Genomic DNA, 17430 nt, shown 5'->3' with positions numbered 1-17430 from the left:
AAAGTGACAGGAGTGGGGCATGTAGCTGCACAGACTTGAGCAAGTGTACTTCAGGTGGGTTTTGGGACAGGACTGAAGGGGTTTTGTGGGGGTGGCCTGGCAAGGATGGGCTGAGGGCAAGAGAAACAGAACACCCAAAATCACCTGCAGAGGGGTGGGAATGGTCTGCTGAGTGAGGGGACTGATGTATGTTTAAGGTAAGAGTCCAGAAAGTGTGAGTGCATGTAATGGGAAGGGGAAGGAAGCTGCAGGGCTGTGACACTGCCCGCACATGTCAGCAAGTATCAGACCCAGAGGTTTTGGCTGTCCTTGCCATTAATGGCACCCAGATAAAGAAAGAGTAATAGTAAGGATCTCTGACCTTGAGAGGAGCCAAGTGGTTTGGTCTAGGCCACTCAGATGCAGCGTATGTTGTCAGAGAGCAGCTTCCTAGGAAAGGGAATGAAATTTAGTCAAATGATCACAGCTGTCAGGAAGCAAATCTTGTGCTGCTGTGCACCTGCAGGTGCTTGAGAAGGCACTGTGTAGGAAAATCATAGCTGAATTCGAAGTGTGTAACACTTGCTGAGCATTGGTGTGATTCTGCTCAGTCTGTGCACCCTTATCCTTTCCAGCTGTGCTTATAGGCAGAATTATAATCCTTTTGCAGTAAGAGCAGGTGATGTTCTTTACAGTCTAGAATAGTAAAAGCAACCAAATACAGGAGTTAGGTGGTTGTTGTAGCTGTTTGTTTTGGTTTTGCTTTTTTCCCTCTTGGCTGTGGAGTTGGAAGGAGGCAGCCCTGCTGCGGCAGTATGCCAGTCCTGGGATGTAGCACCACAGGATGGTGCAAAGAGCTGCTGACATGAATTAATGTTCCCTGGTGTGCCTGGCAGATTGAATGAATCCCAACTGTCTTCAGCAGCATTTGTCAGCCTGTATATAAACAAGCAGGCGTGGTAGTTTTTATTTCTGTATTTATTTGGCTTCTGTTTTGCTTTCTAAATCAGCATTACATTAGATAGGGTTAAGAGACTTCCACTGCCACAGCTCAGGTGTGATTTACACTGTGCTCCCTTGATTTTGGTTTTCTCTTCCAAGTATGATGTGACGGTTTTCCTTCTTCCCCATTCTTTACTGTTAGTAAAGAGGAAATGTGATAGGTGTTAGCTGTGACCAAATACACCCCTCCATTATGAGATGCGCAGGAAGCAGAAAGCAAAATACTACACTGTTTTTAAATAGGTGGTAAATTCCTTAATGGCTGCTTTGTTCCATCTTTCTGTCCTTTGCAAGGGCAAAGCTTCTGTTGACTTCATTGAGATGGCCAGATGAGGGGTTGCAGAATCTCAAAATACTCCTGGAATCAATGAAACTCTGGTTATGCTCAGTTTGCATTTACACCATATAAGACTGAATTTGCTCTCTGTATTATGGGGCTCTACAGCTGTAAAGGGTTGGGAAGCTGCTAGTTGGACCCTTAGAGAAAAAGGTTATCTGCTTTCAGCCAAAATTTCATCATGGACATGTGGCCTCACTTCTTCCTTAGTGTCAGAGATGATGAACCACAGGTGCAAAGTGGATGTGTTGTTAGAGGAGCACAAGAAAGAAGGTGCTCTGACCCCAATCAGCATTGCACCAGTATTCAGGTGACTGTAGGTATGGAGCACACTGTGTGTCTCCAAGGAGGAGAGTCCTGAAAGTTTGTGTAAAGTAATTGATTTTGGGTTTTGGCATGTCTTTGGTAAAATAAGTTTTTTATTTATATTTAGAGTCGTCCTTTCAGCCTGGCCCTTGGATTGGAAAATGTACCCCTACAACCTGAGTTGTGTTGTAGGTAGTTGTGTTGTACTGTGTGATTCAGCAACCTCGGCCTCACCAGTTGTTACCAACCTCTCCAAAAGCAAAACGGGACTAATGAGTGATGCAGTTGGTCAGTATTTGCAAATAGGAAAACTTTTTTTGGTGGATACTGAATGAGAGGCATGAATGAGCTCTTCTAAATTACCACAGTAGGTGAGCTGCTAATGGCAGTTTACTCATTATACAGAGATGGGAGGTGTTCCCAGTGCTTAGAAGGTGGAAAGCAGTGCAGAGGAAGTTTGATAGTGTAAGTACCAAGGCTCTGTATTTCTTGCTCCCAATAAAAATATATGCTGTAAAGTTGTAGGTGAGTTTTTAATTTTTTTTTTTTTTTTTGGGAAACAGAGGAGAAAAGCCACCTCTGAGTGCATTCACCAGTTAAAGGGTGATCATATGAGTATGATACAGCCATGAGAAAAGTGTTAGGGGACATGCAGTTAAAGCTGTTCAATGTCTATAATGCTGCATACAAACCTAGTCACCAGCAGTCAGGAAAGATGAACGGAAGCCAGACCAGGCACAAGAAAAGGTGGTTAGACCCTGATTTCTCCCTTTTACATTATCCTCAGAGTGGAAGAGCCTGGTATAGCAAATTGCAAAATTAAATCTGCAAGCTTGCTACTCTATATTAATATTTCAGCTAAAGGCAAGCAGTGAGCCCTTAATTTTACTAAGTCAAGGTGCAAGCAAATGACAAGTAATTTAGTAATTAGGAATTGAGAATGTTATTAATTTTCAAAGTAATATGATCCCTGTAGCAGTATAATGAAAAAAAAACACCTAATTATTTTAGGCAGAACATTGATCAGCTTTTGAAATGGGTTAGGAGTGTGATTATTTGTGATGGTGGGAGCTGATGAACGTCTCTTTCTGGTCTGTGTTTTCCTGTTGGCCCAAGGGGATGTGAGCTGCTGCTGGCTGCAGGAAGGAGTGGCATCTGCCAGAGTGCTGCTCTTGGCTGCAGGTTATGGAGCAGCTGGCTCCGTGGAAAGTTGGGGCTGTAACCTGAGTGTCCGTGTGGCAGAGCTGGGAGTGGCTGCCTGAGCATTTTTAAGTGGCCCTTCTCAAGCAGAGTTGTTCTTATGCCAAATCTCAAACTGCTCCTGTTTCTCCTAATTTTCTTAGGAATTACTGGATACAGAAATACTGAGCTATAAAATCAAGGTTATAGACATTGTCATTTATAATACAGAAGATAGTCCCGTGAGATTTAATTTTGTGAGCTGTTGTTTTATGTGTCACTTGTTTTGGGCATCTGTCCCACATTTGGTCCTTGGCAGGTGAAAAATGTGCAGATTAGTATTTTGTATTCCTTTAATTAATTTGATGTGACTCTCTTTTTCCAATTAATTAGGCCAGAAGAATGTTCAAGAGGACTTTGCTTTTGGGCACTGATTTAAAAGAAAAATTAAACATATTTATTTGCATGATATTGGAAAATTCATGTTCATAAGGCACATTTGTTAAGAGTCTATCATTAGATCATGAAACTTGTGCAGTTAAAATTTTTCAGTCCCTCTTGATTAATTCAGTGTTTCAAAGACGCTTTTCTTGTTTTCTTGTAGAAAACAGCGATTTCTTGTGACTGGGACATAGTGTGTTGTCATGTTTGTTTATTAGCTTGTATAAAAGAATGACAAAGGGCATTTTTTTGTTTGTTTTGTTTGTTTTAAATTACTTTTATTTTTGCTTTCTGGGCCTAACACTGCAAATATTCTTCAGTGAAACAGCTATTAAGGGAAGTATTCTTGTCAGCTGGTCAGAAGAAAGGGAGAGAAATTCCCAAGATGATGTACAGGTTCTCAGTGTGCTTTCAGGTCCAGTCTTGAAGGAATTTGGAGTATGTGAGTTTAACTGCATGGTTCCTGTGAAGTGGTTACTGTTATCAGAGAGCTCTTTGTAAATTCATGAATACTGTGTAATCTAGATTAAAATGTAATCTAGATTAAGACCAAATCAGCATGTATCTAGGGTGTGTATGTTTTTTTCCAGGAGTTGACAGACTGGGAGGAGTGACCATGAAGGGTCAGATGTACCCTCCACAGTTAAGGTACCTGACTTCCAGGCTACTTTAATACAACACTTATGCTGAGGAGAAGGTCTTGGAAGTTCTTGAAGTTTGTTGGTGATAACTTCTAGGCACTGGCACTCAGTGAACCAACCAGGCAAGGTGCCCTCCTAGACTTGTTTGCGGTTAGGAAGGACTTGGGGAATGTGATAGTAGGTGGGATGCCTTGGCCACAGTGATCATGAAACAAGTAGTGATCCAATGTTTTCTTTAGGCCTCCTATGCTGTTAACATACTTGAAAAAGCCCTTCTTGTTATCTGAAGTGATGCCCAAAGTTTGTCAGTGTTTAAGAAGCATTTGGACAATGCCCTTAACAAGATGCTTTAACTTTTGGCCTGCCCTGAATTGATCAGGTAATTGGTCTACATGGTTGTTGTAGATCCATTCCAACTGAAATGGTCTGTTCTGTTCTAACATACTGAAAATTTCTGTCATGATTTAGGAGCCTAAAAATTCTGGAAAGCATTTATTGCATTAAGCATGCAAGTAATAAAGCTACACACTAAAACCCCAGAAAGCACACATCTACCCAGCTCCCTCAGGATCTTGGCTGATCCCATTTCTTCAGACCATGCTTCTCGACTGATTCCTCTTTCTTTTCTCATCCTCTTTCCTGCTGTTTTCTCTTATTAATGAGCTCTCCCACCTGCCTCGCTCCCCAAAACACTTCAGCACTTGACCATCTGTCACTGCTGCTGTGCATCCATACTGTTATAAAAGAAAGTGCCGACCTTGAGCTGGTGTGCGTGATCTGTGATAAATAGCTTGCAAATGGGCAAGTGAACCAGCATGGCAAATAAATTGCCTGATACATTGCACGTGAAACAGCAAGAAATGTGGAGGCTGCTAAAAGTCTAAATGCTCAGTCAGTAGGTACAGTTCTAGGAAAAAGATGTGTCCAGTAAATGTGCAGAGGTTTGCAGTGTTGTAACACGTGGATCCGTGCATGTTTGCTGGGCAGTGAAGTTCAGACCCTGCCCTAATAATGTATTTGATTCAGGAGCTGACCTCGGTTATTAGCTGCAGCTTAATATGCCGCTTTTGCAGATAACTTTTCTCCCAAAAAATTACAAAATGGCTATGCGAGCGTCGTGACACTGAATGCATTTTCTGAGAAAGATTATTTTTGGTTTGTTTGAGACTAAGCTTAGTTGAATCAGCAGAAAGACTTTTTTTACTTCCTTTCTCTAATTGTAATTGTAAACTGAAATTCTAAATCAGCTGCTTAGTCATTGGTAAATTATGAAAATTATGCTGTTCTTCGGTTGTTATAACAAACATACTTATTTCTTGGGGTGTTTTCCCTGAAGAATGTTTTCCTTGGAACAAAAAGCTGAAGAGTAACTGCAGAAATCTGTGTTTTTTGAAATATCTGCCATAGTATAGGCTAGGTAAACAAGACAGGTGTTCAGATTTTTCTGACTAGTTAATTTTATCCAAGTCATTTGCAATGCTTTATAAAATTCAAACACAAGCTGAATCCAGTCTTAGATCTACAAAGCAAGACTGTAGTTTGCCACAGGAAAGGGTCCCTATGCTCCCAAGCGTAGGTGATCTTTCTGTCAAAACCTGTCCTCAAGAGTTCATGCCCTGTAGTGGAAATGATGCACTGAACCAGTAAGTGCTGGTTGTGTAAATTCAGTGGGATGAAGAACAGCAGAAGATAAAGGAGCTCTGCTTTCTTTGTGTTTAAGGAAAATTAGAGAATGGGTGACCACTGATAAGGTCTGTTCTCCATGGAATGAAAGAAGGTGGGTGGTCCTGCCATGGCAAGTCTTTGTAACCTGGCAAAGCCTGTGATAATTCTGATTTATTAATGATACTTTCTCTTGGGGGTTTATGTTTTAACAGTTTCATTCCTTGGCTCCAATGTACTACCGAGGTTCAGCAGCAGCCGTGATAGTGTATGATATCACCAAACAGGTAAGACCTTTGGGATGCTTTGTGCCTCTGTTAACTTCTCTATTTGGGCCTGAGCTGGAGTTAAACCCCACAATTGCAGAATTTAATTTGTATGGGGTGTATACGCTTTGGTTGTTTATGTAGATCTGGGTGGAGGTGTCCAACTGCCTTAAAACATTAAATAAAAAGTCCTGCTTCTGTGTTGTTTCAACTTCATGTAGACAAAAGGTTGGACAGTGCATTTTGTTAATGTTTCTTTGGGTTTCTTCTGGCTAAGTAGACAGGATTAACATCCTGCAACACCCCCTACCACCACCACCTATGTTCTCTGTGTGGAGTTGAATTTTTCCTACAAAAAGCAGCTCTTAGCTTTATCAGCTGAGCAGAAATTATTTGCATATTACTGATTTTAAAACTAATTACTTTTATCTAAGCATATTAATTTCATGTTTGTATTGCAGGCATCGTGTCTTAATTTTGAAACTGGTAATGAAATAATGAGTCTCTGACCTTTTGTCTCAACATTATTCATTTGGAATGAAAATTGTATTTTTAGATCCCTAACTTCTCTGGCTCATTTCTCAGGCAGAGGAGGCTAGGAGATTCCAGCTGAATGCCTCTTTCACTGCTTTTGGAAGAAACCCCTGCTGATGTAGCTGAGTTAGAGACAGTGCTAATGGATGGATGGCCAGGACAGTTCCCTAGCATTTTATTCCTTTCTTGCCAATTGCATTATTTACTGCTAAGTTGAGAGGGCTGGTTTGGTTCCCCAGTGCATTAGTGTAATGATCTGTCACTGCTGGTGGTGGTCACTGTTGTGCAGCAGTGCTGTTCTCCACTGCTAATGTGCCAGGAAAAGGTGAGGAGGAGTGAATCGTGCTGGATTGATACTTTTGATTTAAATATCTTACAGCTGATCTTGTAATATATTGTAAGAATGAAATTTTGTTTTGCCAGCCTTTCTCCAAGCTTATATGCAACAGCTCTCAGGATAAAGAGGAGGAAATAGGAGAGGAAGGTTGATTTGCATTTCACTTTCTGATGCTTAATATTCAGTGTTAATCATTAAAGCAGAATGGATTTTTTTTTCCCCAAAAAATTCAGCTCTACCTTCTGTGATACTGATGCAGCTATTGCTGATTTAGACACAACTGTCACGTGCATTTCTGAAGGGGAAAAAATTATTTACAATATATTTGGGAGCTCGCTTTGTCAGTAATAATTTCAATTGTGCATTATAATTAGAATCTCCAGAAAGAAGTGTGATCTTAATCCTACTACTTCACTAGTGTAAAGAAATAGAAAAATTACTATTAAAAGGTAGGTAGCATCAGAGAGAGTTTGATTTTTGTGCTTGGAGGGGAAGAAAACCAAGTGAATCATAACCTCTCTCTTCAGTTTCCTAATGAGTAAATTGAGGTTTACCAGATCACAGATTTGGAAATGTAGGGAGGTGGGCATCACAGTGGAAGCTCTCCTGGATATTACCAGAAATATGACAGTAGTTGAGATGGTAGGCCACTGGACAGAAGTGAATTAGACGAATGAAGCTCACATTAAAAGTGAAGGAAATTAGCTACTGGATGAGCTGGGGTAGTTTCTTCATCACTGGAAGCTTAATATTCGGTGCTGCTTTGGAGTGGGGAGGAGGGGAAGGGGAAAAGAGGAGAGCATCCAAGTTGAAGAATTAATTTGAAGAAGTCTTATGGCCTAGAGCTTGAAAAGCAAATTGCATAGATAGATAAATGATCTTCTAGTCTTGTGATCTATATAATTATTTTAGCATTAATACTGTCAAAGCTGTACTCCTCCACTTTAAAAACAGGCAAATACTTTGGCAGAAAGCGTGCTGGTAGCTTACTTTGTTATTTCTCTGATGTAGGATTCATTTCATACTTTGAAAAAATGGGTGAAAGAACTAAAAGAACATGGTCCTGAAAACATTGTAATGGCCATCGCTGGAAACAAATGTGATCTTTCTGATATCAGGTAATACCTGCTGTTGTTGTTTTCATTGCAGTAACTATATTGTTTCTTCCCTTCAGGTAACAATTTTGCTTCCTTGTTATAATAGTATATAATTTTGGCCACCTATAATAACATCAGTGATTCTAGCAATGCACAACCTTAACAACAACAGCACAACCTGAATTATGTACTTTTTTTAACCTCCTTTTTACTGCCTTTCCTCTGTATTTGTACAATCTCTACATCCTTTATCTGCTGAATCGTTGGGAATGGAAAAGGGTTCTCTTTTTTTTTCCTTACTTCCTTCCATTCAGTTAGAAGGTGCAGAATGTACTAAGTGATGAGCAAAACCTGTAGTGTAAAGCTGAGAGGGTGGGCAAGAGGTAGAAAAATATTAATCACAGAACTCTGAGAACTTGTGATTTGCAAGAACTGAAACTGTTTCATAATACTGGATGTAGAGGGTGTATCTTGGGGGTTTTTTGGAGAGTAACCTCAAGTAAAACTTTTGTCACCTGTGTGAAGCAAAGAACCTCCTAGATAAAAAAAGAGGGGAGGGTTGAATCCACACCCCTGCAGAAGAGCTGAGATAATACTATTTGGAATGAGAGTGAAGCTAGAATCACTCTTCTGCTTGTTAGCTCTATTTTGGATTTGCATTTATCCTTTCAGGAACTGGAAGCACATTCTGCTGTACAGTAGTGATTCTGTGTGTCAGTCCATGACTATTATTTCTTGCTTCATCTGTGAGTACAAACTCAGTGATCATATCTGATGCTTTCCCCTTATGACCTCATAGGCTCTCATGGTTGTTCAAATACATACCCATATGTTTCGTTATCGTTACTTTGGCCCAGATTCACCAGGGCTCTGGAGCATGTGTGTAACTTCAAGTAAGTGCTGCAGTGCTTTATTGAATCAAGGCCTACATGAGGGTTTGACCTGTGTGGGTTTTGTTTTGTTCTCCCCTCTGCCACTGTCAGACATGAACCAACACAAAGCTGCAGCCCACTGCTTTCTGTAAGTAGTGAACAAGCCCTGATTCTGGAAAACTTCTGGTTTCTGTTGGGCTAAGAATCAGGGACGCAGATGTATTGGCATTTCCTACATGGTGTTGTGATATGCTGGTCAACATGGTGAAACTGAGTCCCACAAGACAAAAATTTCCAAATGCGAAGGACGAAAAAAAGAGGAAAGGATGATTATAAAAATAAAACCAAAAGCCAGTTAGCACAAATCAGGCGTTTTGGTTGCTCTGAGAGTCACTTTTAAATTTATTGCTTAAGTGATCCCAGCAATACAGTTACCAGATTAACTCAAGGGTAATACCTGCAGAGACGGTGACAAATGGCAGCAATTGCAAATGAGTCCCTAACCAGCCCTCTTCCTGCTTTTGGAAGTATTTGCCATACAGCAAGCTCTTAAATGCTGTTGCACCAGAGGCAGGTTGAAGACCAAAAAAATCCTGCATCCCAGAAATGTTGTGAAAGTACTGGGGTTCCTCACAGAGCAACTGGGATCTGTGATCTTCCCACCATGTTAATATCAACCGCTATCTGTAGTTTACTGATTGCTGATCATCCAGTTCTTGCTCCTGTTCAGCCAGTGCAGTTCTTCTTTGCACAAATTGTTTTGCTATGTGAATGGTCCTCATTGTACTCCATGGGCTAATGTCTCTTAATCTTCTTGGTTTTTATGGGAGAGGACTTTTTTTCTCCCCATCATTATGAATAGTTTTGGTAATATTTTTTTGTGCAGTTGTTCTTTCTGCATCCCCCCAATCTTTTTTCTTTCTGAACTTACCCAGTGATGTCCAGCTAAAGAGATTTTGGTGGAAAAATAGAGAGTAGACTATCTCATATGTGATGTATTTTCACAATTCTTCCAGAAATCTGATTTATGCAGTGCATGCAGCTGTATGCATTCTCAGTCTGCTTTATGCCTTCAGATTTACTTCAGTAAAAATGGTTTTAGGTGAAACTTGTCACCAATTTATCAGATTGTTTCCAATGAGTAGAAAATACACATGCCTTTAGGCACAGAGAATTTAAAAATAAGATGATGTGAGCACACAAGAGCAAGCTGCTGTTTGTATGAATATTTGGCGTCTCCTCTTGGTTTTGTAGAGCTTTTGGCAGATGTTTTGCTGGATATCAGAGAGACAGCTGCTTTTAAGACCAATGTGAATAGATGCAAAACAGGTCAAGCTGACCCAGTTCAAGTTGGTTTGATTCTGCCATCTCTGTTAGTGTAAGAGATAATGTAAGTAGGAATGAATGTATTTCTCATAATTATTGACTGTGTTACCCTCCCTGTTTAGCATCTAGAATTTGATTTTGAGCTGCCAAGATGTATTTGGAACACTTAGGGGTCACACTGCTTTTCCTTGATGTTGTTAATAGGCTATCAGCAATTCTTGGTGCTCTGTTGAAGTAAATTTCTTCTCCGCTTCGAAGGAATTTCTACAGATCCTTGGTTAAGAGTATTCAGGAGAATTTTGTGCTCAGATCGTCACTCTATGCATCCATAATATTTCTTTATTCCATGATTTATCTGGACTTCTGTAAATCCTTTGACACAACAACATCCCTACAACACCCTTCTCTCTCAGCTGGCAAGAGATGGATTCAATGGATGGACTGTTTGATGGATAAAGAGTTGGTTACACTGTCACATCCAGAGGGTAGCGGTCAATGGCTCAGAGTCCTGATGGACACCAGGGGTGTCCCTCAGGGATCCATATTGGGACCTGTGTTATTTAATACCTTCAATAATGACACAGACAAAGGGATTGAGTGCACCCTCAGCAGTTTGCTGATGACACCAAGCTGAGTGATGTGCTTGACACACTGATACTGAGAGGAAATTGTATAAGAAGTCTCTAGATTGGTACATTGGAGCTGTGGGGTGAAGTAGTTGGTGCAGATTGCTGTTGCTCCAAAATCAGGAATAGAGGTGGTTAAAGATAGCAGCGTACACGGGCAGATCCACCTTTGCCACATGGCTCAGGGAGATACAAGGCCAGCACAGGGCTTGCTTGTTTAAAGCAGCAGTCTTTTGCATGTTGTAAACTGCGTTTGCCAGCTTTTGACATATGAACTATTGGTTGCAAAATGAGGGTGTTCTACTTGTGATTTGAAGATGGTGTCACTTTGGTGAAATGGCACGGAATGGTGTCTTTCCCCAGTGAACTGTCACTCACAGATTGCTGTTGCTGATGTGCTCAAAGTCGGTGGCTTTCATATTTATTTCAGAATCTCTCGTTTCCTTGCTGCTTGCAAAGACCAAGACATACGATGCTCTTACCATTTTCATCCACAACAGTTGCACCCTATCTTGCTTGAACATTTGGCATGTAGAGAATGCTTTTCTCATCATAGTCAAATATAAAATATGAACAAATGTGGTTTTCTTTAAATTATCTTCCTTTTCTCAAGGCATGGATTCAACAGCAAATCCCAGAAATCTGCAGATTGATCAATTTTGTTGAAATCTTGATATATTTGAATAAGATGATCTAGATGCCATATGAAGAAAGATAGTACTGCTTTTACAGAGAAGAAGAGCGTATTAATGTTTTTCTGATCAGGCTGTGTTTGGGGTTGTTTGGTGTTTTTTCCTAAATTTTTTTAAAAATTTGGTTTCTTTTATTTATAAATGTTTTAATTTTTTTCAAGGGAGGTTCCTATGAAGGATGCCAAAGAATATGCAGAATCTATAGGTGCAATTGTTGTTGAAACCAGTGCAAAGAATGCTGTTAACATTGAAGAACTTTTTCAAGGCATAAGTAAGTAAATGTTCCCTTTAATTAATTAATTTTGATTGTTTAGAGGTTTTCTCTAAATAGCTGTCTGTTTCATGTCTATAAACTACTTCCCCAAGGACATCAATAAATCCCACAAAGCCTGTGGTATGGCTGCTATTTATGCAGATGTAAACTAAGAACAACTTTGAATACACCAGAGCAAAACATAGTAGATACAGGGTAAGCCTGTTCCTTCTAAATCTGTATATAAATCCTGACCTGAGTCACATCTGCTGTTTCAGACCAAGCTTGCTGTAGAGGCAATAATGTTGATCTTATCATCATGTTGCTAAAAACTTAAATGTTGATAAATGCTCCTGGAGGGCATTGGTAAGTAGAAAGTAGTCATTGCTGTGGAATACATCAAAAAAACCCCAAACAGATAAATTTCTCTCCAGGCATTCTAAACATGATGAGACTGGCACTTGTCATGACTGTCTTGTTCAGTTTTCCTTCCAGGGATTCCAGTGCTGGTCACTGTTTGCAAGTGGGAAGGACCTTGCAGGGTTGAAAGGGACCTCACGAGACTTTGAGTACAACTTTCTGCCCAAGCAGACTTGGTAGTGAATTCAGACCAGATTGCTCAGGCCATTGTCTGGCTGGGCCCCAAAGCAGAGGTTCCACAACCTCCTTGGGCAGTTGTTTAAGTAGTCCTCACAGTGATATCCTCACATCAAGCCAGAACCTATTCTCATTCAATTTGTGCCTTGTCCTGGGTGCACCTCACTAAAGAGCCTGGTTCAGTTTCTCAGCAGCCCTTTTCCATGGGTACTGACAGGCAGCTTTGTGGCCCACCAAAGCCATTTTGTCTCCAGGCTGAGCTGGCCCTGTTTCCTCAGCCTCTCCTCACAGGGCAGGTACTCCAGCCCTCCCTGACTTGCAGCCCTCCTCTGAGTTTGTGCCAGCTTGTCAACATTTTTCTTGTATTGCAGGCCCAAAGCAAGTGTGGCCTAGCTGGTGTTAGACCACATCTAAAAGGGGATAACCAGTGTGCCCAAGGTTCTGTCTTGGCTCCTGTGGGTTGCTGCTGGCTGTCTATGCTGCCAGAGTGCGCTGCTGGCTCATGCTCAGATTGCTTCCCTCGGGTCCTTTTTGGGCAGAGCTGCTTCACAGGCAGCCAATCCCCAGCCTCTCTCATAGCCAGGGGCTCTTCCTTCCCACAAGTTGTGCTTGGCATTTGTCCTTTCTGAAGTACGTAAAGGCTCTAGACTGTAACATCCCAACTTGGACGTACCAGGGTGCTGTAGGGGGAAGTATCAAAAGCCTTGCCAAAGTCAGGGTAAACAACATCCAGTGCTCTCCCAGTCATGCTGTCATTGAGGGCAGCCAGGATGGCTGGACATGGTTAACCCTCCATAAGTCCATGCTGACTGGTCCTTCACCTTCTTGTGCTCAGAAGCAGCTTCTCAGAGGATTTGCTCTGTGGTTTTCCCAGGAAGCAGAGTGAGGCTAACCAGCCTGTAGACCCATGGCTTGTTATTGCCCTGTTTGAAGACAGATAAAACATTCACCTTTTTCCATAACCTTTCAAAAACAACAGGGATGATAAAGAATGGCCTTGCTCCCTATGCATCCTCAGGCTTGTATGGGTTAAGATTTCTTAAGAGCTTCTGATCTTCTTCCTTGAAAGGTCTGATCTTCTTCCACTACTGGTGTTTCTTCCTCTCCCTGAATCCTGTTTTAGGGTGCAGAGACCTAGGAGACAGCATGTCCAGACACTCAGCCTTGTTCCCCTGAAGTTATTTTATTTTATTTTGTTTTATTTCACGTATTTGTAGTCAGCTGATGTTATCTAGCACACTTTACCTGAGATGGGGCCTGTTCAACTGTTTGTTTTGCTTACATGGGATGTATTTGAAATAGCTAATGAGAACCAGTATTCCTAGAATACACTACCATTCTTTTGCCTCCTTTAAAAAGGAGGTGTGTGCTACATGGCTGTCTGGAGGAACTAGTTCTTTGCTGTGATAGTTTACTTGTTTGTCTGCATCTGATGGTTGTGGATGTTCTTGCAGAGGAACTCATTCTTGCCACGTAATTAGATAATTAGTTTCCATCTTTGATAGGCATTGCTGCAGCTGGCGGTGTGCACCGTCCCTAATAATGAATATAATAGATGAGGAAAATCAGCTAAATTAAGTTTAGTATGAACTAGATACCCAGGCAAGTGCACTTAATTCCACAGGCAATTACTTCTATATATAGAAATATTTGGTCTCAGTGGATCTATGTGTGACCTTATCAAACACTCAGCAGAGAGAAAGGAGAGAGTTGGTAGAGTATGTTGATAGAAATATAATGGAAACCAAGTGAAAAATGCTTGATTAGCAGTAGAATTAATTAGTGTGGTTGTGACTGGGCAGAGGGTATGGATAAGTAACTTTCTGATGTTTTACACCACTTCAGTCTTGCTGCAATTTCCAAAAAAGTCTGTCTCTGCCCAAGTTGCATAGCAGCATTTCTGCCTTTTCATAGTATGAAACCCTCCTGTGGCCGTATCTCCTACCCTGTTGACTAATTTTGTTTGTGTGGTGCCCTAAAAGTCATGCTGCAGCCTTAGTTTTGCTTTCATGCTGCCTGAGAGCTCCTGCCCTTCTCCCTGTGCTGCTTATGAAGGGCATGGTGCAGCTCCCTGGCCTCTGAACAAGGAAGCAGCAATTTCTTTTTACCTTGGACTTTGCAGGTAGACTGTATGTGTTGTCTGTTTTACAGTCGAGGTTTGAAAGGATATTCCAACATGTGTGGAGAATTTCTCTATTAAATCCTCCTTGAAATCGATTGCCCAAGCACAAAGGGTAGACTTCATTTTATTTTAGCTAAAAAGTTTACCTCCTTCTTGCCTATGCTTTTCATTTCTCAGGGGCATTTTAACATAAATATTTTTCCTTTCTGAGATGTCTAACAACTGTTTCTTTCCAGGGATAATGTTGTGAATGGAGTGGTATAGTATGATAGAAAAAATGTACTCATAATGATAGAAAGAAGGTGTAAAGAAAAAAAGGGGAACTGGGATGTTTTGTTGATAGCCAGATAAATCTTGGAAAAATTACAGAGATTATAGAAAGTTTGCTTCATTTCTAAGGTTATTATATTACACTGTGCTTAAAATATTTTTTAAATAAGTTTGTCTCAGAATTTGAGGATTTGGCTGCTTAGAGGGATGTCTTCATAGCACGGTCTCAACACAAATCCATCATCCTTAATTTGTCTCAAGAAAATACAAGATGTGAAAGACTAGAATCAGTAAAAGTTTCTGATCTTTTGAAAATGGGTCAAATTTGGCAGGAGAGGTATTCTGCAGTCCCTGTACTTGGGCAAATAAGGCTGAGGAGGCACTGAGCTTGGGAGTCAGCAAAATCAGTGTTCTCTGCACTGGGGAGTTTGTGCTGAGCTGAGTAATGGGCTGCATGCAGCTCCTGGGTTCTGTTGTACCCATGGGATTTCAAACGGTAAGCCACTGCACTTAGCCTGGGTTTGTTTAGCAGTGCCTGGCTGAAAGCTTTCTGTGATTGTGAAATATCACGTGACTGATTTATGTCTCTGTAAACATGAAACGAATATTTTTAATACAGTTGTATATTCCCAATTTGAGCTAGATTTTTCCCAATGTCTTTCTTTAAAGGTTTTTGACATAAAAAGGGCTTAACAGTTTAGTGCTTTTTCATTTGTTCTAGTAATTCTTTCTTAATAGCTGTTTCTATAGGAACAAATGTTATTAACTTTTTATTCTCAGCCTTAAAAGAATCATAGGCACAGTGGCTCCTTGTTGCTAGTTTATACCTTGGCAGCAGCAAAAATGCCAGGAATGTATTATACAATAGCGGTTTAATAAAGTTGTGCCTGTGCAGGGGGTCGTACCCGTTCTGTATTGCCCCTTCTTGTTTGTGGGACTTTAGCCCACTGACCTTTGCTTGTGCCTGGCTGGTTTTCAAAGACTAAACAAGCTGCCCCACGTGTACTATCATTAAGTGGCAATCAAACCCTTGCAATTCTCAGACACCTGTTCATTTACCAGCTCAAATAAGCCTTAGCTACCTTATTCAAATCTGGTACACACCCAGCTGTTTCTCTTCAGCCTGTGTGTGTTGCCTGCTACCTCAGTGTGAAGGTGCCCCAGATATGAAAGAGCAGATTACGTAAAAGCCACCCTGGGTGCACAGCAGAGCCGAGGCTGTGGGTCCCAGGTTTATACCAGGCTGCATCAGGAGCTCCAGAGGGGCGCAGGCTGGTGGGACAAGCAAGCCACTGAAGAATACCTAGCCAAGTGAAGCATGACATAAACTTGTGTTTAAACAAAACAAACAAAAATGTTACGGCCATGTGTTATTTTCTTTAAAGTCTGGAAAATCATAGGACCATAGAATGGTTTGGGTTGGAAGGGACCTTAAAGATCATCTAGTTCAACTCCCCTACCACAGGCAAGGATGCCACCCAGTACCTCAGGTTGCTTAAGGCCCCATCCAACAAAAGTGGGAGATTGGTGTGCTACCAAAGTGGGCAAGATTGAAGCATTTCAGCATTTTCTGTTGAGGGTGAGAAGAAAGTGGAGAAGAACGTTGTCAGAACCACGCTATGGAGACTGTGCAAAGAGTAGTTAGCATGCTTGCTCTTACTGATGCTTGTACTATGAGAAGGAGAGACAGGCTGATGTTTAAAAATCCAGATAAGAACATTCTTCCTAGATGAAGCTTCCTAATGAGAGCAGAATTTCTGTCTTGGGATTCAGCCTTTCATGTGGTAAATGCTCAGTTATAAATGTATGAAGCTATTGATTTTCTGATGCCTTGCCAGCAGCTCATATATTGAATATTTAATGTAACCCAAATACTTGTTTCCTAGAAGTACTGGGAGATTAAAAGAACCAAATCAAACTCAATCTCTAGTTTACAGTTTAACCAGTTGTATACTGGACAAACTAAAGAGGAAAGTATGAAATACCTGTGGAATGGGGAAGGGATCCTTTCCAACAGACATTCAATATTTGCACTGACTCAGATGGGTGAAATTGCAGATTAACAGTCTTCAAGCTTTGTGAGTGAGTATGGTGGTTTTCATCCTTTTATCTGTTGATCTGCAGATACCTGTGAAGTACTTTGAAGAGGTCTATGAAAGATGTTTCAAGAAAAGAAAGTACATTTAGGTTACAAAGAAATTTCACGTATGTCAATTTTTAAGGTAGTCCAAACTCATAACTGAATTTTTGTAGGGGGTGTGAAAGCATGGAATAACATTGTCCAAACTTACATCTGAGGTTGTTATATTCTTTACAGTTTATGTTCCCTGTGTTCCAGGATTAGTTGTCCTCTTGCTTTCGAACTTTAGTGAATAGAGCAAAACTTACTGACCTTTAGACTATTCCTATAGTTAAACATGTGGGGTACTGGATTTCTCTCCAACCAAGGAGAGCTCTTCAACTTAAAACAGTAGTAAATAAACTAACACAGCCCAAAGTTAATTACAGCAGGACCTTGATTCAAGGTTGGATCTCTTAGTAATTAAAGTAATTAGGAATACTGTTGTTTACTTTGATACATGCAGGATTTAAATATTTGTTTGGGTTTTTCCTGGAGATTTTAATTAAATGAGCAAAATGTTGTTGTATTGCTGCTTCCCCTAAGCAAGAACTTGTGTCAGCAATCTATGCTTTTGCATTAAATAAAACCAAACCAAAGGCTTTAATTTCTTGCGTTAGATGCTGTTAGCTGTGCTATTAGGAGTATTAAAACAATTGCAACTTAACTATGTTTAGTTATGCAATAGATTTTATTGTAAAATTTATTGTGTTCCCGTGCATGAAAACTTACAACATGAGTAAATAGTCATCTCTGTCAATTGGGGAAATCT

At 40.6% G+C, this 17430-nt stretch overlaps 1 protein-coding gene across 1 annotated transcript in view; it reads left to right on the top strand.

Annotated features, from left to right (window-relative positions):
* Window positions 1–17430, top strand: part of RAB31 (RAB31, member RAS oncogene family) — a 66751-nt gene that overhangs the window by 33643 nt on the left and 15678 nt on the right. Inside the window, exons 4-6 of the mRNA XM_039548690.1 lie at window positions 5763–5834; window positions 7696–7802; window positions 11459–11568. Of these exons, the coding sequence (XP_039404624.1) occupies window positions 5763–5834; window positions 7696–7802; window positions 11459–11568 (289 nt within the window). The remainder of the gene's footprint in view (window positions 1–5762; window positions 5835–7695; window positions 7803–11458; window positions 11569–17430) is intronic.

Source organism: Corvus cornix, chromosome 2 (assembly GCF_000738735.6).
Source record: "Corvus cornix cornix isolate S_Up_H32 chromosome 2, ASM73873v5, whole genome shotgun sequence".
Lineage (NCBI taxonomy): Eukaryota > Metazoa > Chordata > Aves > Passeriformes > Corvidae > Corvus > Corvus cornix.
Note: the sequence above shows the minus strand (reverse complement) of the source record. Positions and strands in the feature narration are given on the sequence as shown.